The sequence below is a fragment of the Argopecten irradians genome, chromosome 12 (assembly GCF_041381155.1).
Source record: "Argopecten irradians isolate NY chromosome 12, Ai_NY, whole genome shotgun sequence".
Lineage (NCBI taxonomy): Eukaryota > Metazoa > Mollusca > Bivalvia > Pectinida > Pectinidae > Argopecten > Argopecten irradians.
In genome coordinates, this window is record NC_091145.1 from 16155221 (window position 1) to 16179892 (window position 24672).

General features: G+C 35.1%; 3 protein-coding genes across 4 annotated transcripts in view; 1 reads left to right on the plus strand and 2 right to left on the minus strand.

The window, feature by feature from the left end:
* The window catches only part of LOC138336801 (metallophosphoesterase MPPED2-like), a 28874-nt gene extending 22393 nt beyond the window's left edge, over window positions 1–6481 (minus strand). The window contains exon 1 of one of the 2 annotated variants that reach the window (XM_069286369.1): window positions 6328–6481. The gene's annotated coding sequence lies outside the window, so the exon portion shown is untranslated. Of the gene's footprint in view, window positions 1–6205 lie in introns of both variants that reach the window. The other variant, XM_069286368.1, reaches the window with a different exon arrangement.
* LOC138304962 (non-structural maintenance of chromosomes element 3 homolog) lies at window positions 3645–18702 on the plus strand. Its single transcript, XM_069245379.1, has 9 exons — window positions 3645–5073; window positions 6335–6434; window positions 8803–8977; window positions 9717–9796; window positions 10824–10960; window positions 12340–12422; window positions 13622–13664; window positions 14634–14811; window positions 18595–18702. Exons 2-9 carry the CDS (start codon window positions 6399–6401, stop codon window positions 18700–18702), a joined length of 840 nt encoding a protein of 279 aa, XP_069101480.1. The 5' UTR covers window positions 3645–5073; window positions 6335–6398.
* A 3179-nt stretch (window positions 18703–21881) lies between these two features.
* Window positions 21882–24663, minus strand: LOC138304933 (mitochondrial potassium channel-like). Its single transcript, XM_069245341.1, has 2 exons — window positions 24339–24663; window positions 21882–23757 (listed from the first exon to the last, which is right to left on the minus strand). The coding sequence occupies exons 1-2, from the start codon at window positions 24546–24548 to the stop codon at window positions 22912–22914; spliced, it is 1056 nt and encodes a 351-aa protein (XP_069101442.1). The 5' UTR covers window positions 24549–24663; the 3' UTR covers window positions 21882–22911.
* Window positions 24664–24672: the final 9 nt, after the last annotated feature.

Sequence of the window (24672 nt, forward strand, 5' to 3'; positions counted from 1 at the left end):
TTTCCAGTCCCTGACAAATCAGCAGCAAACATTGTACATCTTATCTTGGAAGAACTATTCCCAAGATATGGTAGCGTATTAGAACTGGTTACAGATAACGGTTCAGAGAATATCGCTAGATCAGTAAAGGAGACACTAGAAGCATTGAATATCCACCATGTTACCACTTCTTATTATTGCCCTCAGTCAAATGGAAAAGTGGAGAGATTTCATAGAACGATGGTAGACATTTTGGCCAAGAAGATCAAAGAAAACGTTAACACGTGGGATCTTTTCTTGAACCAAGTATTGGCCGCAGTAAGATTTCATACCAGTGAGGTAACAAAGGCTTCGCCTTTCTTCCTGCTTTATAACCGCGATGTAGTACTCCCCTTGGACACAATCTTAAAGCCAAGCCGGCGGTATGCCGGTGAAGAGTTACACAAGATCGCCTTAGAGCAGCAACATAAGTCCTTTGTTCTAGTGCATAGACACATGAAGCAAGCGAAGAAGAAACAGAAGAAACTCGCTGATAGGAACTGTAAAGACGAGGATCTTAAGACAGGAGATCCGGTTTACATAAGAAACCATAAGCGTACCTCAAAACTGGACAATAAATGGACACCTTACTATAGGATTATAGAGCAAACTGGACCAGTAAGTTTTAAGGTAAGAAACCAGCTTACAGGTGAAGTCACGAAGACACACGCGAGGCATTTACGATTAGCAAATGTTGATGAATGGGAGTTGCCCAAAGATAATATAGGTCGACCTTTAAGGAAATCGACATATGTAGTTCCCCCTGAGAGCAGTTCAGAGGAGTCTGAGGAGGAAACATCCTTAAAAAGAGTCATAAGATATAGAAGACAAGAAAGGTCAGACTCGGACTCTGAGGATGATATTCCGTTAATGGAGCTAAGACAAAGGCTCCGGACTCGAGAATTGGACAAAGCTAGTCCTATTGATTCAGATGATGAACTTATACCTTTATCACAATTGAAAAGTAAGTTAAATGAAAACAATAACGCTGACACTCAGACAGATGACGATGATGATGATTTTGTAGATGCGTCTGAGACAGGTTGTACTGCTGATGACATGGAGATTAATGCGGTAAATAATTAGCAAATGAAGTTACGCCCCAAATCTCCACCGCAGTAGATAAACCATGTAAAGATGATAGACTCTACAATAGAAAAGATGTAGATTCTAAGAAAGTTAAGAGAAACATATCAAGAGACTCTGAGGACAATTCAGAGCTATTTAAAAAATGTCTGAAATATTTCCTCCGTGATCAATAACGAGATTCATTAGTGAATCGTTTTCTTATCGTTTCAGAAAACGAAATATAAGCTTTTGTTCTTAATCTAAGATATTGATGAATATTTAGGTACATACACTAAGATCGACAGGGCCCTTAGTGAGGCAAAGGAATTAGTTGGATTAGCTAGAGATTATCTTAATCATTTGAAACTTCAGATCAATATGCTATCTCTAGGACATTTAAGCCCTTCAGTCATTTCACCCCCAGACTTGTACGAACTCCTTATAGAAGTAGAAAGCAAACTTGACCCAGGTGTTAGAGTACCTTTTGACCCGGAAACTGACCTTTGGGAATTTTATAAGACAGTGACCTGTACGACACTTATTAGTACTGATAGCCTTATTGTAGTTATTTCCATTCCATTAATAGACATGATTGGCAAGTTTGCTGTGTACCGAGCACATAACCTTCCTCTTCCGTACCTTGGATCGAATCAAACAAATATTTTGGCGACTTATAAATTAGAAGCAGAAGCTCTTGCAATCAATGAAGCGAAAACACAATTGGTTACAATGACAATTGAGGAGATGAATCAATGTGTAAATAGCGTTAAAAAACTACTGCAGGTTTCGTAGTCCAATGTATACTATAATGGGAAATAATATAATGTATTGTTAATCTTTTTATGAATTGGACCAATAATTTAGTTAAATATTGTACTACAGTAGTACAAAATACAAACACTTCCCCTATGGCCCAGTATTTGACCAATGGCCAATGGATAGTTGTCCACGATAGATCTTTGACCTTTTACACTGAAATGCCCCTATAGAGCCCAATCTGGTACTGTGGTGACCAGATACCCTATTGACACCTTATCCCTTGCGGAAGGTTGTTCTGCATCAAATGAATATATGACCTTGCCCTCATATTATCATTCAGAGAGTAAATATAACCTAACAGATCATTTTCAACAGGTGATTTCAAATTATTATGTAGGCTCCATTGAACTCTGGAAACCAATGACCCAAAGACTACCAAATGTAAAAAACATTAAGATACCCCATAAACTTAAGCCTATAAAGGAAATCCCCATTGATGAGTTGATAAATGAACTTGACAATTCATTTGATCTTGAAACCCATGGAATCTGATTTGCCCCTCTCGACCTACTTGTCGATAGTAGGTGTGGTAGTAGTTGTTGTTATAGTGATATATTTATGTCGTAGGAGAATTAGGGATAAATGTCAGAAATGTAGGTTAGGTAAATGGTCAGTGAAAAGGGGAAAGTCAGAGTCGAGTGTCTCGCAAGCCTCAAGACCCATGCAAAGACTCAAAAGTAACCAATCCACAGAAGACATGACAGCCTTAGAAGAATTGATGACAACATACATCAAGGAACTCATCCACCAGGAACAAGAAAACAAAGAAAAACCTACACTGATGTCAGGAAATTACCCTGAAGGCGTTGACCTCGCCGAGGCAGATGTAACTGCCCCATCAGGAAGTGGAGGAATTGAATCGGGTAAACAAGACTGCCTTACAACCCGAGTACGAAGTGTAATATACCCAGACTTGAGAAAAGAGCTCAGTCTTCCATAGACAGATATAAAGTAACGTCTTGGTCGTAACAAGACTAAGTCTAAATGTGAAGAAGGAAATGATAATGACCCGGTGAAACATTATGCCTCGATATTTAACGATTAAAGATACTTACGAGACAAAGATATACAAATAATGTCTCGGTTATTACAAGACAAAACGGAAACGTCTTGGTGTTAACAAGACCAACTCTTGTCTGGATATTAACGTTAATCAATTAAAAAAAAATCACAATGTCTTAATGCGGATAAGACAAAATGTGACCTCTTCAAGAACCGTGGTGGATGACGGACCTAAGAACATAAAGAAGCTCTGGATATAACTAAATAAGCAGCAACTGTGGAGATATACTGTGGATTTTTATATAGGAGCAGCCATATTATTACGAATGATTTTTAACGATGAAGTTACCATGGAACTCGGTGACTGTTAAATAGGTTCAAACTAAAATGGACGTGACTGTGAAATAATATTACTGATTTTCAACGACGTAGTTACCATGGAACTGTGTGACTGTTAAATACATTGTATGTTCGAACTACAATGGAAGTGAATGTGAAATATGTTTGAACTACAATGGACGAACTGTGAAATATGTTTGAACTACAATGGACGAACTGTGAAATATAATAACTCGCCAACTTTATGATGTTGTGACCATAGAACTGTGACTGTAAATAAGACTTTATATTGCATGAATACGTTAAGGAGATGTTTAAAGTATAACGTCCAAGATAATTACAATATGTGTATGTACATATTGTGCATTAAGGTAAAGAGTTGTAACGTTTAAATAGGATAACTTCGCGATAATTAAAAATATACTGCATGACGCATGCGAATGAAAGAAGGTTGAAAGGAGAAATGAATGATATGGCCACTAGTTACTATTTAGGGAATATTTTTTAAAGGAGGCAGTGGTAAATTGAAATATTAATAATACTTGATACTTTGCGTTAAGAAATATGTAAGCCATTCTGAGAAATGCCTTACATATTGTCTTGTTTGAAGAAAGGGGCGATTGTAACCCTATAGAGGTAGGCAGGCTGGTAGCCTTGCTTAAGCCCCAATGATATTATTGGTGATAGATGATTGTAACCCTATAGAGATAGACAGGCTAGGCTTTGAATATTCCCGCTAGGTAAACAGGAAGTGGGGTACCTGTTGAACCTTGACAGAAGTTGTTATGTTAGCCGTGTATAATTGTGGATCGCGGGGCTGAGTTAAATTATAGTGTATTTTATATAAAAGTACAAGTATTAGTTGTTTAATAACAACCATGTATATATTTATTAGGCTGTGTTTAATTTCATAGTGCATTATTGTGGTGTACATAGTGTTGCTTAGACCTAGTATTGATGTGTAGTATATTTAAAGGTCAGTAACGCGGGATTGTTTACTCATGTTTGCAGCCAGAGTTAGGTTGTTGTTTTAAGGCATGACCAAACTAGGTGACCGAAATATCAGTAAATTGTTACGGTACCTACTTAGTAGCGACTACGTGGGATGTTCTGGAAAGCATGACAGGACGTCGCACGGTCTATGCACGTGTTAAACTAGGTGACCAATTTATTAGTTAATTGTTACCAAATAGGTATGGGTATGGTAGGGACTACGTGGAATGTTCTGGAAGGAATGACAGGACATCACGTGGTCCACACACCTGTTTAACTGCGCAGTATAGTTTGTGCAAAATGTGCATATTACAGGCGGTTCTGTCCAGCCTCAACCAAGTCCAGTCAGAAAATCAAAACATTTCTATTTTGTTAAGCCTGCATCAGGCGCCGGTAAGGCTGTATTCTGAATTAAAATTAGTAAATTTTGACAGTTTATGATGAGCTGGGTAACCTTTGGGGCAAGCATTGTCCCAACGGCACGTGTACCAGTCACGTACCCAATCATTATAAATAGAGGGCCGCAATAGGCCCCAGTCAGACTGAAACCAGACGGAGACTGAAACTAGACTGAAATTAGACGGACATCAGACGGGAATAAGACTGAGACTGGGTACTTCCGCCTCACATACACCTACGTCACCGCCTCCTCTAGGGCCACCTTTGAGAGAGAGAGAGAAAGTGAGAACTCTTGTCTACACTTTGAATAAAAGCCGTCAACAAGCTTCTACCCTACTCCTTGTCGTCATTTCGACCAACACAGCCATCCATAGGACGACAGCATCGACCCAATGGATCAGACAAATCAACATCAGACCAACATTGGGCCAACAGGTAACATGGATACTGGGCCAATGTTGGGCCAATATAAATGCTAAACATCTACATCGGCCCAATGTTGGCCTAACATTCAAGAGCCGACATGCCAATATTGGTCCGATACTGAAACGACACACTGGGCCGACACTGGGTCGATTTGCAAATCAACAGCGGGCCGATGTAACTGCCAGCATTAAGCCAATATTGGGCCAACATTGGCATGCTTTCTGGGATACAGGTATATAGTTGTGAAATAATTGCACCTAAATATATTTAATAGTCAATCTGATTAAAATACAGATCCTTGTTATCCAAGGACGTATATGCAAATCCTTGTTATTATCACTATGTTTGATAAGAGGATCTGAGAAAATCTCATTAGGGGTCATGTCCAGGTGACCTTTGGAAATGGCCAAATTTTAGTGATTTTTTTTTCAATATTCTAGAGACTGGTGGCCAGTCTACATCAAGGATCTCATATAGATATACGTACTTGGTCTACATGTACGTAGGCCTCTTAAAAGGACGAGTTTTAAAAAGTTGTAATGGTTGATTTACAATAAGCAATGTATTTATTATAACATCTTCATCCTTCATAATAGTTGTTGGTCAGTAGATATGATTATATATATGTGTGTACATTGTAGATATGTACCGAACACGTGTGTATACAGGTCGAATAGTAAGCACATGCTATATATTTATATATAATTATGATGTATGATATGTCTATATCAGTCATCCTCGATACTCCAGGGCTTCTGATCACTTACGATCTCTACACCCCTGGACTATCTCACAGTGAAATTGAAGGCAGCTCAGCGGAAAACATTTGACCAATCACGGGCTAGCAAATATTTCATTTGAAGACTACAGAGAGCGCGACGCCTAACATCAAAGCCACAGAGTCAACCACAGTGTACCGTTATACGGCTCTTTTGATGTACATCAAATGACTAAGTTACTTGTTCTATTCTGTTGCCTCCAGTTTTACTATGAGATAGTCCAGGGGTGTAGAGATCGTAAGTGATCGGAACCCCTGGAATATCGAGGATGATATCAATGAGATAAATCTAAATCCTTGTGCAATATTAATTAATTAAGTTACCGAAATAATAAATTGAGTTGCCTAATTACAATACTTTACCTGAAAACTCCCGGCACATACACCACCATGGCACAGATCTGTATATAAACACTAAGGTTAACACAAGTTTAGACATATATAAATATACCTGTCTTGATCATGTTTCTAAATTTAGCGCTTACTCCATAGAGGCAGATCCATAAGATGCAAGCGCTTGGAAGATCGTGACTTCGCGGGAATTCGAATAGACAAGATGCCGAAAGCTAGAAAGCAGCACTCAAAAGATTCAGTAAGTTTTCAATCAAAAACCACCAACCGAAGGAGCAAAGCTGAAATTTAAAATAATTAATAACTGTTTAAGTTGTATACTATGGTTTGAATCATATGCCGATTTGATAAAATGCTTCGTTAGGCATAGTTTCAACCAGTGTTTATATCCTTTCGGATTTCTCTGCTTTTAAGCTTAAAAATGCATATAACGTTTCGACATGTGATTGATCATTAGGCTTATTTCTAGATTTACTTTATTGTTATTAAAATAAGATCAATAATGACGTATATGTTTTGATTTGCTGACGTAATTAACGTTCTGGCTTATTTCTGAGCGACAATAAGTTGATTAGAAATGGGAATATTAGGGGATTTCTAAGTGCTAATAGATTAATAAGTAGGGTTTTAAGGGTGTTCTCCTGAAACTGATGATGGATTCAGTATCCACACGCGTAAGTTTCACCCCAAAGTAGATAATTAATAAGCCCCCAATAACTACTAGTCACATTTGTTTTCGATACTGTACCAGAAACATTATATACATCTAATATGTGGTTCTTACTGTACACAAGCTAAGGATTTAAGTGATATCAATATCATAGGATTCGTCACTGTCTCCTTACACTACTAAACACCACACGAGATGCCTATGAACCAAGGAAAAAATTCAACAAATACTTGTGTTATCGAGTCAAATGAAACACCAATGTAAAGCTTAATAAATTTCACAACCTTTAATCCTTGCTTTAAGGATGGAAGATTTAAAAGAAATGTAAAAAATTTTCATAAAAATATTATGAATTTCATGTATTGACAGCCCGCTGCAGAAATTAAGATGGTTACATTCCCACCTGTAAGCTATATCTCAAAGTTTGCAATGGCAGAAAATCGGCCTTCACCCATATAGGCCAGCGCTCGCAACATATTTATCCAAAACCTCGAGTGACTCATTTTTGTCATCTACGTACACATCTTTGCTGTACATATTTAGAATGCAGGTATATTAAATATGTTATTGAAATTCTCTTTATCAATTAAGTTTTGTAACTATCAATACAATTATCCCAGAAGTATACCCATATTTCTGCAGTGCCGCCCCGAAAGGACAACGGGCTACAGTATATATAACATTGCATTGTTTCATGCTGGGATATACACCTGTCAAGCATCTTTTTTACCTGGTCAATCTTTTCAAACAGAATAAACATAATCCAAACCACATAAAAGCCAGACTCATTATAATTAATATGTCAACTGGCATTGCTCTAATTAAACATATATACCTGTCAATCATTTTACCTGGTCAGTGTTTATTGTACTCATTTACAGCACTGTAACTAATTGTATAAGACTGCGTTAGGTCAAGTCATCCTGGTAGTTAGCATTGATAATCTGACACATGAATTTGTATGAAATACATGCTTTAAATTGTGAAAAACTACCAGTAATTAATTGGTAATTATAAATTGCTATTGATCGATGTGACTGAATATAAATCCTTGCACTCCGGGGCTATTTCAAATTTAACATTCAAGGATATTTTGTTTATTAGGTTTAGGTTTGTAGTTTGCATAATTCTGATCTACCAGACTTCATTTCACTCCATCAGTGTATACTGACAAAGTAAAACAATGGGAACTCTAAATCTGATATATATATAAGACTGTGTTGCATGTAGATAGGGTACAGACAAAAGGTCCTCCAGACAAAAAATTTAAAAACCCTCCTTCTTCATTATGATATTTGTAATCAACAAATAAAATTGTCAAAAGTAATAAAAAATATTTTTCATCATTAATGTTTTAGCTTTCCCTGGGTTCGCACAGTCCGAAAAAGGCCCATTATTTTGAGAGTATAGCCTTAAAAGTCCTAACTCTGATGGTTTGGCCCTAAATTTCTTCAATTTCCAGTAAAAGGCTCTAAAAAGTCCCTAGATACAGTTAGATATGTTATTTCTAAACAAATATTATCATGAAAATTGAAACAATTTCATTCAATTATTAAGAAAAACAAGAACTTCACTAGTTGCAAGAAAAAATAAAAAAAGACTTTGAGTTATGTTAATTCTTCATCTTGTACAAATATTGAATAAATGTTTCATTGTTGTTTGTAATTGAATTAAATGCTATTTAGATATAATCCGTGGTGACCATGTTAGTGAAACATATTGGAAAGGAAATATTATTTGCAAAGCTCTAAATTTTGTAATTTGGCCCAAAAAAGGCTCTAAAACTGGCCCTAAATTTAGATATCAAATTTCTGCACGAACCCTGTTTTCATGTGATATATCTCTCTATTATGGAGAAATAACAACCTTTCATTTGAAATGTTCTTATTCCTCTATATACCGCCAGTTAAAGTAAGTGTATGTAATTTTATAATTTTAGGATGATGAGTTTGCTCCAGGGCCGTCCTCGCAGGCGCCATCAACACAGGTCCATAGCAGTCAAGCTGCCAAAGCTGTAGCTAACATGGACCCCAATGACTTAGAGAAACGCTTCAATGATCTTGTACAGTATCTACTCATCATGGACCAGAAGAAACTTCCCATTAAAAAACAAGGTATTGGGTTTTGTTTGTTAAAGATCAAATACTGTATTTCACCCAATAAGTGTGCACCAAGGGCACTTAAAGGGACAGTGAAGTGAGGCTAATTCTGTTACATAACCACGCGGCAAAATGTGGCATAAATGTATTGTTCTACATTCCTTATGAAACATGTAACATAAAATATTGACAAATTCTGTGTCATTGTTAAGTATTTTAATTGATACTGTTGAAATTCCAAATTGTATAGCAATACGATTAAGCATGTACAATATGTACGCTGTACCCACACCTGAGTCAAAGTCACGAAAGTTAAACAAATGCAATACATAACCACCAAGGAGTTGATGAAATTAGGTTTTAAACAGGAGCATGCACCTAATAAGGTAAATACACTTCTGTAAGAGCGATTTGAGTAGTTCCGGACAAAAGTTGCATTACTCCACGAGTAAGGGCCTGGGATTAGCATACAAGACGTCCGACCACAATGTGTAATGGCGGACAGCAAGTGAGTTTGAACACTTCACACACATTTCACCACCATGGACTTTTCTGGCTTATCACAGTAAAACCAACTTATCTTATTTCCATTAGAACTGGTTTATTTCCGATATATGTGCAAATTTTAAACAAAATAAGAAGTGCTTAAATAGAATGAAATTTGGACTAAAACAAAGTAAGCCGCAAGTCAATGTACAATCATCAGAGCCATATCAAGTAACTTTTTAGCTAAAATGTTTATTTCTTGTCACAGATATAAATAAACATATATTGAAAGAGAACCGAGGAGCGTTTCCAGAGTTGATGAAGAAAGCTGGAAATGCACTTTTAGAGGTACAGTTAAACTAGTCTGTCTATTATGACCTGTTTTAGTCTCTCTATGTTTTTACTAAATATCATCCTCGATACTCCAGGGCTTCCGATCACTTACTATCTCAAGAGATCGGAAGTGATCGGAAGCCCTGGAGTATCGAGGATGACTAAATATGGGACAAAGAAGTAATTCCAACCGTGTGGACAAAAAAAAGGCAAATTTTCAAGGCGATCTACACAAGACACACAAAACGAACACGATTACATAATATGACACAAATGGTAAAATGGGACAATTAATGAAAGAAGACAAATATTTAACAGTACAACGGAGCGCAATTAACCCTTTGGCAAGTGACAGATCGCCTTGAAAATTTGACATTTTTTTTGTCCACACGGTTGGAATTACTTCTTTGTCCCATATTCCGTCTTTGCATATTACAGAGTTGGCTCCCTTGCGGGTAGGTTTCAATTGTTACGTCATTATTTTGTGAGCGCAATTCACGCCGTTTTCTCCAAAAAGTATGACGTTACGCTCGCAAACACATGACGTCACAATCAATACCTACCCGCAAGGACAGATAACTCTGTGATATGCAAATACAGAATTTACCATTTGAAGTAATTCCTATCCTACAGACTTACGTTTGATAGGATCCCGTGTCATCTGGAAAATCCTGTTGATATTACTTCTTTGACCCTTTTTACTAAATATAAATAATGACACTGTGCACAACAACTACCTGTCTAATGTGGCTAACATTAATGACCCTGTCAAAGTTCAATAATGACCAGTCATCAAGATTCTCAAGTCAATTTGATCATATTCATCTGGATGGAAGGATCATGTGACCCTGATAGCTAGGAAAGGTCAAAGGTCAGGATCATAATTCATTGTAATTTTGATTAAAACCTTCAACCTAGTTGTGTTTCAAAGGATGAAGGGATGGACTTCAAACTGAATTGATAGCAGAAGTATATAAGTAAAATGGAAATGAAATGATAAATCTTTATATGCAAGAATTCAAATGCCATAATTTATTTACAGGTTTTTGGTATTGAGCTTGTGCAACTAGAGGATAAATATAAGGGTAGCTACATCCTGGTAAACAGAGTGGATACTGATACAGAGGATCTAGAAAACAGGGAGGGACAAGATGGCCAGGACTTTACTCCTGTGGAATGGTAAGTCAAGAAGGGACTTTACGCCTGTAGAATGGTAAGTTAGGTAAGACACATCTGTAGAGTGGTTTGATAAAGACAGTGTAATCACCGAAATGCTACACCATTTATTGTCAGTGGTAAATAAAAACCTGTTGATATTCATACTGACCAACTTATTGTGTTTCACATCAAGGGTGTCCCCGAGACAGGTGTTATTCTTTCATTGCTTAATTACAATTCCAGAGAATCAGTGTGAAAGATGTTTATATAATCAAAAGATATGTGCAAATTAAATAAACTAGAAGGAACAATTAGCATTTTTGAATGATCAAAAATTCAAAGTTGATCAGAAATCATTGTTGTATGATTTATACCTGCACATACAATATCTGTAGTATTTCTAATCTGAAGGGAGTCCTAGGGGGCCACGCACGGTGGCAAAGTGGATAGGACGTCCCGACATATTACCACAAGCCCTCCACCTCTGGATTGTGAGTTTGAATTCCATTTGGCATGATGTGGGTTATTTGCAAGGTACTGATCGCTGGTTGGTTGTTTTTCTCTGGGTACTGCGGCTCTCGGGATCCTCCACCATCAAACTTGTCGCATCCTTACATGACCCGGCTTTTAATAGGACGTAAAACTAAACAAACCAAATCAAACCAAAGAAAAGAGTCACAGAACCCTCAAAGTTAAAACCGGAGGGAAAACACTGCATCAAAACATGTAAAATTAATATTTGTTTTCAAATGACAAATATTTTGTATTCTCCGTAACGATATTTTGCGAAGGCGATGCTATGTTGTTACTTTTCCGGTGACAGCGGTGGCAGTATCATCAACATTTCAATGAAAATTTTTTAAGTTTAGCTCTGTTTCTCAAAAGTTTAAGTCCAATCCTAATTAACATTTAAACATAGCTGAATGACATCATTATCACCTCAACACACCTAATTATTATTGCAGGATTCATTTCATACCCAGGATGCAGAGGCTGGTAAACTTATGGATGCTAGACTATTAATGATTCGTAAGACTTGACTTTAAAGTTTGGCATGAGCTCTGTTTCTCAAAAACTATAAATCCAATCCCAACCAAACTTTAAAATTAGCCAAAGGCCATCATTATCACCTCAACACACCTTATTGTTGCAGGATTCATTTCAGGGTGTGGAATTCAGATGCTGTAGGACCAAATTATTCTACATTTCACTTTTCCTTGATTATGTTTTATATTCAGATGTTTTTAAATATCCCATTATGGTTAGTTAATAAATCAACAATGCTGTATGGGTGATACTGATAATTACATGTAATTCTTTTGTAAATATATTTTTTTATTTTGGTCAAAGTGGCAGCTCCATTTATTTGGTACATAGTTGTAATATTTATATCATTGCAGGTCAGAGGAAGACGATGCTAAGACTGGGCTATTGATGGTCATTCTTAGTCTTATATTCATGAATGGGCAATTCATGCTAGATTGTAAGTATACAGAGAGTATTCCGAATTTGCATATGACAGAGTTATCTGCCCTTGCGGTAGGTATTGATTGTGACATCATGTGTTTGGGAGCATAACGTCACACGTTTCCGAGAAAACGATGTGAATTGCGTTCACAAAATAATGACGTAGCAATCGATACCTACCTGCAAGGGAGCTAACTCTGTAATATGCAAAGACGGAATAGATATAGAGAATACATGGTTAGTATCTTACAATACAAGGTTTCATATTGGTGCGAGACTTAGGAAAGCCGAAATGACAAGGATTTGTCGAGTCATCTCGGATTTCCGTGTCGAGCACCAAAATAAAATTTGTGTTGTAAGATACTAACTGTGTATTCTGTTTTTCCTGCAACCTTAATGACATTTAAATGGAAGCAAATTGCCAGTTATTGTCTTGGTTTCGCTCAAAGCAAAACGCTTCACTAAACCGAATGAGAGTGTACTACTTTTTACTATGGCGGGACGTTAATGAGCGCATTGGCAAAGATGACCAGTAATTCTATTCAGTGTGTAATATCACCGAAACAATATGAAAATACTAAAAACACAATAATTACCAATAAAAGAATTATATTACAATACTTACCTTTGCCATGAGCCAAGGAAAGACGACACTGCCATATGAGATTTTCGATAACGTAAAAATAAGGTAATTTCAGTGAATGTGCCGTCATATTTTAGGGGAACTGAATGACATTTCATTCATGGGAAGGTTGAAGTTCGGGGTCAAGTTAGAAAATGTTCAGTCAAATCAGGAACAAATTCATGGCAGTAGTTATCGGTCAGTATGTGGGGCAGTTGCAAGATAAAAAGCTCTGCAAGTGTTACGCATAATAGTAATTGAAACAATTTCATCACAAATTATTCTTTAAAGCAATTCATTCTGGCTTTGCGTATTAAAGAGTTAACTGCCCTTGCAGGTAAAGGTATTGAGTGTGACATAGTGTATTTCATTTGCGAGTACAACAGTATTTTTCAGAGAAAATTTTCAGAGAAAATAATGTGAATTTAATATTACACAAAATAATGACATCACATTCAATGCTTTTCCACAGGGGAGATAACTGTGATATGCAAAGACTGAGATGTGGAAGTCCTTTAGTACAGTAATCACTGTTTTAGGTCTGTGTCCCTGTCTACTCAAGTACTTCTCTGTAAATCTGTCTCTATTTTCAGCATATATGTGGCACACCTTGAAAAAACTTGGAATCGATACCGAGTAAGTAATGCGATTGTGTAACTGCTTATTGCTGCTCTAAAAATCTGTAAATCTGTATGTAGTATTTTCCTCTTTTAAAATAATATTGGTTGTGTTAAAGAAGCATGAGGCAAATATTTGATTTTAAGATAATCTGACCTGAAGGGTCAGGATGATCTAGAGTCATCATATTTCGTCCGTTGGCGTCAACCGTGCGTAAACTTTTAACATTTTGAACTTCTTCTCTAGTTCTATCTCTACCAGTGCGATTTAGCAGAAACTGGCATGAAATGATACTGACATGGTCCCAACAAAGTGTTGTTATTTTTCGGGTTGATCTGAAATCCAAGATGGCCACCACAGTAGCCATCTTGAAAACGCATTTTGCATGAAACTTCTTCATCGAAATCCAAGATGCCGCCACAGCGCTTTCAAGTTCTTGAACTTCAGTTCTACCCGTGCGATTTGGCTGAAACTTGCCTGAAATTAATTCCGTTATGATCTCGACAAAGAGTAGTAACATCCCTGGTTGATCCCAAATCAAAGATGACTACCATGAGACAATATCGAATTAATTTCCTATACGACTATTGCCAAGGTAGTCAGATGACCGTTAAGGCCTTTAGGCCTCTTGTTGATAGTTAGAACTTATATTTTGCTTTTATAAAGGACCATACATGTATTAAATAAATAATTTGATAAAAATGGATATGGACGTTGCGCAATGATGTAAGCTGCAGTGTATGGCTAGGCAATTAGGTGCCACAGATTGTGAGTTAAAGCCCCGGATAGGACACACGTTATAAAAAATTGTACTCAATTTTTCTGATACCGGTATAAATGTACTATGTTTCTTTATCATGACCTGTGTGTTTGATTTAAATTTTTTTAGAATTTGTTATAATTTTTCTGAATAATTAATATGGTTACACTTGACAGAAGCACAGACATAATTCATGAAATTACTATACCATTTTGTCCATGGAACAGCTTTAACCATGAAGTGTTTGGGGATTCCAAGAAGTTAATCACACAGGAGTTTGTGAGACAGGGCTACATCGAGTATACCCGTCAACAGAATTCAGACCCTCCAGTACACGAGTTCAGATGGGGACAAAGGGCCAAGCAGGAGATATCCAAAAAGAACTGTTTGGACTTCGTTAGTCAGGTGAGTCAAACATTTATAAAAAAAAGTTAGTCACGCAAGTCATACAATTATGAAAAGTTAGTAAAGTGAGTTGTACATTTAAAAAAGTTAGTCACGCAAGTCACACATTTATAAAAAGTTAGTCAGGTTAGTCATATACATTTACAAAAGTTAGTCAGGTGAGTCATATACATTTACAAAAGTTAGTCAGGTTAGTCATATACATTTACAAAAGTTAGTCAGGCGAGTCATATACATTTACAAAAGTTAGTCAGGCGAGTCATATACATTTACAAAAGTTAGTCAGGCGAGTCATATACATTTACAAAAGTTAGTCAGGCGAGTCATATACATTTACAAAAGTTAGTCAGGTGAGTCATATACATTTAAAAAGTTAGTCAGGGAGTCATATACATTTACAAAAGTTAGTCAGGCGAGTCATATACATTTACAAAAGTTAGTCAGGCGAGTCATATACATTTACAAAAGTTAGTCAGGCGAGTCATATACATTTATAAAAGTTAGTCAGGCGAGTCATATACATTTACAAAAGTTAGTCAGGTTAGTCATACACATTTACAAAAGTTAGTCAGGCGAGTCATATACATTTATAAAAGTTAGTCAGGTATAGGTCATATACATTTACAAAAGTTAGTCAGGCGAGTCATATACATTTACAAAAGTTAGTCAGGCGAGTCATATACATTTAAAAAAGTTAGTCAGGTGAGTCATATACATTTATAAAAGTTAGTCAGGCAAGTCAAATACATTTATAAAAGTTAGTCAGGTGAGTCATATACATTTATAAAAGTTAGTCAGGCGAGTCAAAATACATTTACAAAAGTTAGTCAGGCGAGTCATATACATTTACAAAAGTTAGTCAGGCGAGTCTTATACATTTACAAAAGTTAGTCAGTTAGTCAAATACATTTACAAAAGTTAGTCAGGCGAGTCAAATACATTTACAAAAGTTAGTCAGGCGAGTCATAACATTTACAAAAGTTAGTCAGTCTTCTAAAAGTTAGTCAGGTTAAATACATTTACAAAAGTTAGTCAGGTTAGTCATATACATTTACAAAAGTTAGTCAGGTTAGTCAAATACATTTATAAAAGTTAGTCAGGCGAGTCATATACATTTACAAAAGTTAGTGTCAGGTTAGTCAAATACATTTATAAAAGTTAGTCAGGCGAGTCATATACATATAAAAGTTAGTCATACATTTACATTTAAAAGTTAGTCAGGTTAGTCAAATTATTCACATTTACAAAAGTTAGTCAGGTTAAGTCAAATACATTTACAAAAGTTAGTCAGGCGAGTCATATACATATATATAAAGTTAGTCAGGTTACTCAAATACATTTACAAAAGTTAGTCAGGCAAGTCATATACATTTACAAAAGTTAGTCAGGCGAGTCTTATACATTTATAAAAGTTAGTCAGGTTAGTCAAATACATTTACAAAAGTTAGTCAGGCGAGTCAAATACATTTACAAAAAGTTAGTCAGGCGAGTCATACATTTACAAAAGTTAGTCAGGTTAGTCAAATACATTTACAAAAGTTAGTCAGGCACGAGTCAGTCATATACATTTACAAAAGTTAGTCAGCAAAAGTTGTCAGGCAGAGTCAAATACATTTACAAAAGTTAGTCAGTAGGGAGTCAATACATTTACAAAAGTTAGTCATATACATTTATAAAAGTTAGTCAGGCGTTAGTCAAATACATTTACAAAAGTTAGTCAGGCAGGTCAATCATACATTTACAAAAGTTAGTCAGGTAAGTCAAATACATACAAAGTTAGTCATACATTTACATTTATAAAAGTTAGTCAGGCGAGTCATATACATTTAGAAAAGTTAGTCAGGCAAGTCAAATACATTTACAAAAGTTAGTCAGGTTAGTCAAATACATTTACAAAAGTTAGTCAGGGCAGTCAAATACATTTACAAAAGTTTAGTCAGGCGAGTCAAATACATTTATAAAAGTTAGTCAGGTGAGTCAAATGACATTTATAAAAGTTAGTCAGGCGAGTCAAATACATTTAGCAAAAGTTAGTCAGGCGAGTCATATACATTTACAAAAGTTAGTCAGTTAGTCATTATACATTTTACAAAGTTAGTCAGTTTACATATACATTTACAAAAGTTAGTCAGGTTAGTCATATACATTTCAAAAGTTAGTCAGGCGAGTCATATACATTTACAAAAGTTAGTCAGGCGAGTCAAATACATTTTACAAAAGTTAGTCAGGCGAGTCAATACATTTACAAAAGTTAGTCAGGTGCGAGTCAAAGTTATACATTTACAAAAGTTAGTCATGCGATTAGTCAGTCATATACATTTACAAAAGTTAGTCAGGTCCAGTCTGATTAATATTCTGAATACAGTAATTTTATCTCTTAAGACCCTAATTCTCATAAATCACATTACAAACCATGAAGAAGTATTATTATACCCCAGCAACGAAGTTAACGGAGGGTATACTGGAATCGTCTTTCTGTCCTTAGACACAACTTTGTCTGGCAAACTCTTCCTAAACTACCAGACAGATTTTGATAAAATTTGGTACACAGTACCCCGTACATAAAGTGGAGTTGAGTAAATTATATAGGGATCTGCAATGTCCTATTAATGGAGTTATTACTGAGTTTGGTGCAGCAGGGTGTATTAATCATCCACTGTGGCGACAGTTCTAGTTAATAGCCTTAACATGTCGTGTCGCAAACTTTGTACAAGTAGTTTAATGATAGTCAATCATAATATATAAGGGACAAACAAGAATATTGGTTTATGCTTATTTTATAATGTATTGGCCTAGCCATGTACAGATAAATTGAATTATCCATAGTTATATTTTGCATGCCATTAATTTGCTACTCATGTGCAGTTGAAGAAAAGGAGAAATTCGCAAACAGCTCCATATACAATGTATTAGCTTTGAAATTGTACTCATCCAACCCGTAAGACAAGTGCTTCATCAAAATCTACTGGTCTGAATGACAATTTCAATTGCCCGTAATATTTTTCAGATAAATAAGTATATGTGACTGTATATGTTATCATACAGCTGTTTGAGGTGTATCCCGTTGATAGTCAGAATTTTATTGATGCTGGTTGGGGATAACATGACTAACAGACGGTTTTACTAAAGAAGACCGACAAAAACATATAATTCCAAAACAATTTTGCATGGAAGTGTTATAAAAAGGTCATCTTTTAAAGGGCGATATTTTAACTTATTTTCCAATGTAGCATGTATTTTATTTTTTAACTCCATTAACTGATTTCACTACAACTCAATCTCTGTTTATTCGATAACACCTCAAGCCTCTTTCATTGCGATATCAAGAGACCGGATTTATTCATGTTACAATGCTGTACACGCGCATGCGCATTGAAACCGAAAGTCGGGGATTTCCAAGAATGATGTAGAAAGCGAAAGCTTATCATTGCTACGGTCATATTTTTAAGAAAATGTTACAAATGTAGGAGCCTATATCAATTTAGCGAGGAACAAAATAATTAATAAAATTTTTGGTCATAGACCGTGTCAGAATATTTACTCGTCCGTACGGACAAGCGTGATGTCAACAATCACTCGTCCGATGACCAAATCTGCCTCGTCTGGACGAGCTGGACGAGTACATTTCCCTAGCCCTGCTTTTGTTCAACTGCATAAGAGAAGTACCTTATTGGTATGTAAAATCTTACTAGATTTCTACTATAGAAAAAGCTTAAATGTTAACATTTTCAAATTAGAAGGTGATTTACAACAATATATAAAAAATAATGTTTATATTTTCAGCTGTATGGCAGAGATCCTGAGCAGTGGATATCACAGTATCAGGCCGTAGTGGACGAAGGAGAGGCTGTAGCCACCACATCACGAGAATTGAAAATCCTTATAATTTAAGAAAGAAACCACTTTATCACAGTGATGTTGGTAAACTATGGGACAAAGGGGGATAACTTATCAAACAAGGGAGGTAACCACAACAGAAGTCGGGACTAGATACTGATAAGTTATCTATTAAGAAAGAAACTCCTTCATCACAGTGATAAACCCATACTTTGCAACAATGGGGAGATAACTTACAAAACACAAAGTGGGTTGCTAGTCCTAAAGAAAAAAAATATAAATACACCGTATACCAATATAGAAAGTGCAGTAGACAAACCAAAATTATGATCCTCTAGAATTTTGAATGTCCTTTTAATTAGTTTTTGGGAATATTCAATTTAGAGGTCAGTATTGTAACTATATTTTTACATAAATATTACTGTTGAAAAATTGTGTTCACTGGAAAACGTAACATGTTTCTTATGGTAGTCTATATTTGTTCAAACCCGAACATGAAGAGATGTGCAATTAAACTGAAAGGAAGCTTGATATTAAAACATATATCTGTTGAAGTGCATGTTTTATAGATGAACATTTTGAAAATGATTATGGCGTGAGTGGAGTGTGAATAATTATTTATGTTACATGTATTTGTTAAATCAAATAATAATGCTAAGGAGGCGAGATGGAGGAAAATTTTCAGTTTTGATGTTTTTTGTATAACTTTCCAAGAACTGATTGCTATGAGGTGTTCTTATATCGTATAACTGGTAGTTTTCGTGCAAATGATGTTTTCATGATTTCGTTGAATAATATTACATACATGTATATATATATAAAACCACTTACATATATACATATGTATGTATTTTGTTATTGAAATCAAGAAAATTTAATCCTCGAAAAAATAAATAATGGCTAAAGTAATTGTGCTTTTTATGCCAGATCACAGAATTTTAATTCTTGACAATGCAATTTTCCTCAAATGAAGTAGAAAAAAAAAAGAATATCACAATCTTTTTTAGTGAGATTGAAGTTACATGGTTATGATTGAGAGTGGGTTGAGTGTGTCTGTTGTTTTTTTGTTCAGAGAGAGTCTGATTTTTACATTTTATCTGAAAGTTGTTGAATAAATACAATTTCGTATTTTAAATGCATTTTGTATTCACTTTAAAAGAGTTTGGGATGAAATATCATATTAATGAATGGCCAGTGAGTTGTGTCTGTCATTGGGTCATATGAATTTTATTACTTTGAGCATGTTCAGAATTCATTATGGTAGAATTAATTCAAATAACATGTATTGCTGCAACATTTTCTCAGATAGTAAAAAAACACAAAAATCTTCGCATCAACTTACAGCTACAATATTTGATGAGTGATTTGTCGGAATAATCAAGAATTGATGCAGGTTATTTTTTGGGTTCGGGTTTTTTTTTTCAAATTAAATTTACTAATATCAACTCTACAAGATGACTGTTATCTCAGTCATAGTAGGACCTTTCATTTCTTTATAAAACTCAAAATTGTAATCCAATTAACAAAAATGATTATTCACTAAGGAGGAATTCAACTTTATTATCACCACCAATTTATAAACACATTTGTGCATATTACAACGTTGCTACTACGGGCATGTAAAACCAGCTTTCTTTCATGTGCAATTTATTTTCGTGAATTTCGCAATAAAAGGTTTATTTGTGACAGCTTTTTTGTCTCCAATGAATTGATATTTTCCACAATTCTCGCACAATTGAATTTTAATATATTTCTTTTCTAAATCTGTTAAAACTTAATTTCCGCAAAAATGTTATGAAACCGAAAATCGTAAAATTTAAGTAGCTGCGAAAGAAAGTTGGTTTACAGAATACGTGTAGTTCAATCAAACCCTCATGCAACAATAAATTACTGGTTTAAACAAGGATATTTAAGGCATAATTTCTGAGTCTCCTATATTGTTTCATTATGTCAAATATTTCATAGTATTTTACGTTTCATATTCAGGAAATAATTAACATTAAACAATGAGTCACTGTTTATCCAAGTAGAAACTAATTTCCCAAATTATATTTCATATAACTTAATGATGAGTTTCAAAAACACTGGTGTGCAATCTACATCTGGTGCTGATTTCTGTCAATTAGTGAATTCTACAAGTTTGTATAGAGTGGCAAGTATTTTGATATAATGTTAAATTGGACTCGATTTGTCAATTTATTTGACTAATGTAACAAGCATTAAAAGTGCAAAAAAATGCTTTTGCAAAGATTATAAAATCGTTACGCATGTCCAAGTACAAGAGAAGTTATGGTCTGACAAATGGAAAGAAAATCTTTTCCCTGCTTTATCAAATTTTATAAATGAACAACTACATTATAAAGTTTTTGGACAGATCGCTATAGTACATATCTAGACTAGGAAAAACTCAATGAAATTTGCCAGACTAGGGCCCGAACTACGAACTAAAATTACTTGCTTGGTAAAAAAATTATCCTTCACTAGAGAAAAAAAATTAATGTTTCTTATGGTAATGCCACTTTGATACCATGATTGGCCATGAAAGATTGCTTATCAACTTCCTCCAAAGCCTTTGTTAAAGATATAAATGAGGCACAGTCAATACTAGACCTATACTGTTGTTGTGCTTTTTATGCCAGATCACAGAATTTTAATTCTTGACAATGCAATTTTCCTCAAATGAAGTAGAAAAAAAAAAAAAAGAATATCACAATCTTTTTTAGTGAGATTGAAGTTACATGGTTATGATTGAGAGTGGGTTGAGTGTGTCTGTTGTTTTTTTGTTCAGAGAGAGTCTTTTTTTTTTACATTTTATCTGAAAGTTGTTGAATAAATACAATTTCGTATTTTAAATGCATTTTGTATTCACTTTAAAAGAGTTTGGGATGAAATATCATATTAATGAATGGCCAGTGAGTTGTGTCTGTCATTGGGACATATGAATTTTATTACTTTGAGCATGTTCAGAATCATTATGGTAGAATTAATTCAAATACATGTATTGCCTGCAACATTTTCTCAGATAGTAAAAACACAAAAATCTCGCATCAACTTACAGCTACAATATTTAAGAGTGATTTGTCGGAATAATCAAGATTGATGCAGGTTATTTTTGGGTTGGTTTTTTTTTCAAATAAATTTATATATCAACTCTACAAGATGACTGTTATCCAGTCATAGTAGGACCTTTCATTCTTTTTAAAACTCAAAATTGAATCAATTAACAAAAATGATTATTCAAGGAGGAATTCACTTTATTATCACCACAATATATAACACATTTATGCATATTACAACGATGCTACTACGGGCTGTAAACCAGCTTTCTTTCATGTGCAATTTATTTTCGTGAATTTCGCAATAAAAGGTATATTTGTGACAGTTTGTCTCCATGAATTGATATTTTCCACAATTCTCGCACAATTGAATTTAATATATTCATTTCTAAATCTGTAAAACTTAATTTCCGCAAAAATGTTATGAAACCGAAATCGTAAAATTAAGTAGCTGCGAAAGAAAGTTAGTTTACAGAATATGTGTAGTTCAATCAAACCCTCATGCAACAATAATACTGGTTTAAACAAGGAAATTTAGGCATAATTTCTGAGTCTCCTATATTGCTTCATTAGGTCAAATATTTCATAGTATTTTACGTTTCATATTCAGGAAATAATTAACATTAAACAATGAGTCACTGTTTACCAAGTAGAAACTAATTTCCCAAATTATATTTCATATAACTAATGATGAGTTCAAAAACACTGGTGTGCAATCTACATCTGGTGCTGATTTCTGTCAATTAGTGAATCTACAAGTTTCATAGTTTGTTTGAGTGCCAGTATTTGATAATGTTAATTGACTTGATATGTCAATTATTTGACTAAAGTAACAAGCATTAAAATGAAAAAAAGCTCTAGCAAAGACTATAAATAACAGTTACGCATGTCCATGTAGTACTAAGAGACAGTTCTGGTCGGATTCAACATAAGGAAATTGCCTGGACTTTATATAGATGTACAATGTACATTGTATATATTTTCGAAGTTATTTTGATAGTTTAGACATATGTAACAGAAGAGAAGAAAATGAATTGGCCAGACTAGGGCTCGAACTAACGAACACTAGCAAGTCCTGTCCCTCCACACTTGCTTGGTAGACACATTTTCTATGAATTTTCCTTTAGAAACATCTTAACTGTTTCACATATTACCAATAATGCCACTTTGATACACATGCAGGGCCATCTTCTATAATCTACGCTTATCAACTTCCTCCAAAGCCTTTGTTAAAGATATAAATGATTGGCACAGTCAATACTAGACCTACTACTGTTGTCACTTTGATTTTCCACTCTAAATGTTTCTGATTATTGTCTATAAGTTCTTTCATCTCCGGACTCACATGCACAACTCCCCCATGACTGTCTCTGACTATCTCCGATTCATACAGTTTCTTTAGATCACATATTTCTTTGTCCATCTTGTCGAGCAGCCCTTTCTGACTTTGTACAATCTGTAAAACTTCTTGTGTGCATTTCTCCATGGATAAAGTTTGCTTGTGCGATTTTGATGTCTCGCTGTTAGACTTGGATGTGCCTTTTATATTGTGTTGTCTTTCCATGAGCTCCATCATTTTGTCCTGTTGGAGCTGATACTGTTCACGCAGTTTAGCCATTTCACTTTTATAATCGTCTGCTACATCGTTTGATGTTGACACTATCTTATGTACTTTGTTCATCCGGCGTTCATTGATGATAAAAGATATTATTCCTCCTAAACAAACGCCAACAACAGACAAGACATATCCAAACTGCTGAGATCTCCGTGACTGAAATCGTTCAATTGCCTGACTTGATCTAATTGACGAGGACATCTTTATAAAACATTTTCTTTCCTCCTCTTCCAAAACATTTATAAGAGTTTGAAGTTCATCTACTTGACCATATAAGTTATTTTCTTTTTCCACTATTTTCATGTATTCAGGTGTTCCTCTTATCCTATTTTGTGATTCCCTCTCTTCTGTTGCTTGCTTAAGTTGATTTTGCAAATCCTTGAGAATTCGAGTTTGTTTTTGTCTTTCATCTTGCTTCTTCTCAAACTGCTGCTCTGCCTGCAATGATTTTGACAAAAACTTTGTGAGATAAAAAAATCGTAATAATTCTAATGAACTTGCCATATATGACAAACAGCTTTATATTTTTCCATCTTCCCTTCCTCTTTCTCCCAGTTAAAATTAAATTCAGTCCAGGTACCCAGTAAACTTGTTTTTCTTTTATGTAGGTCAAAGGTCATAATGTATATCTGTCAGTCACCGAGACTAGTTTTGTTTCATGACGCGTACACTCCACTATGACTGAAGTATAATGTTCTTGTGATGAATAGTGCAGGAGATGAACTTTTCTTAATATAGATCAAATCTAAAAAAAAATAGGCCAGAGCAGCGAGGCAGATGCCACTTATAGAATAATTTCTGTCATACTGCTTGGATCAAACCTCAACGCATCGATAGGTTTTCCTTCATGAAAATGAAAGTTCAAAAAGTAGGTCACAATGACCTGATTTCAATTCGAACATCATCACTCTGGACGGTTAGTCAAATGAAAGGTTGTAGAGGACGACTGGATGGTGGATTTTACATATGTTCTTAAGGACATTCTAGTCATGAACATCAAAATAGTTATTAATGCTTACCACAAGTACAGCGTTTTGCGACTGTCCAACTTCGGTCTGTCCGGATACTTGACCGATAACCTCGAGCCATCCAGAAATGCGTCCACCGGTAACTTTTACTAGCACATCGTCCACTTTCTTGACGCCTGTTATTGAATGACAGTGTCTCGAAACGACGATAATATTTCGTTTGTTTGCTAAAAGCAACTTTCTCATAAATATGATGGTCATGGCATTAGTTGAAATAGTAACACTTCACGACAAAACCTATGTTCTGGACGGCAATACGCAAGGTGCGAATCCCAAATGGATGGGTACTTCCTTCCGACGACACCGGTATACTGCATCACTTGGA

What these genes read in the sequence shown, in the direction of transcription:
- LOC138304933 (XM_069245341.1), bottom strand. Translation starts at nt 24,548, where the DNA reads ATGACCATCATATTTATGAGAAAGTTGCTTTTAGCAAACAAACGAAAT. An exon ending in CGCAAAACGCTGTACTTGTG is followed by an intron (nt 23,758 to 24,338) that starts GTAAGCATTAAT and finishes AAATCATTGCAG; the next exon opens with GCAGAGCAGCAGTTTGAGAA.
- LOC138304962 (XM_069245379.1), top strand. Translation starts at nt 6,399, where the DNA reads ATGCCGAAAGCTAGAAAGCAGCACTCAAAAGATTCA. An exon ending in AGCAGCACTCAAAAGATTCA is followed by an intron (nt 6,435 to 8,802) that starts GTAAGTTTTCAA and finishes TTATAATTTTAG; the next exon opens with GATGATGAGTTTGCTCCAGG. An exon ending in ACTTCCCATTAAAAAACAAG is followed by an intron (nt 8,978 to 9,716) that starts GTATTGGGTTTT and finishes TTCTTGTCACAG; the next exon opens with ATATAAATAAACATATATTG.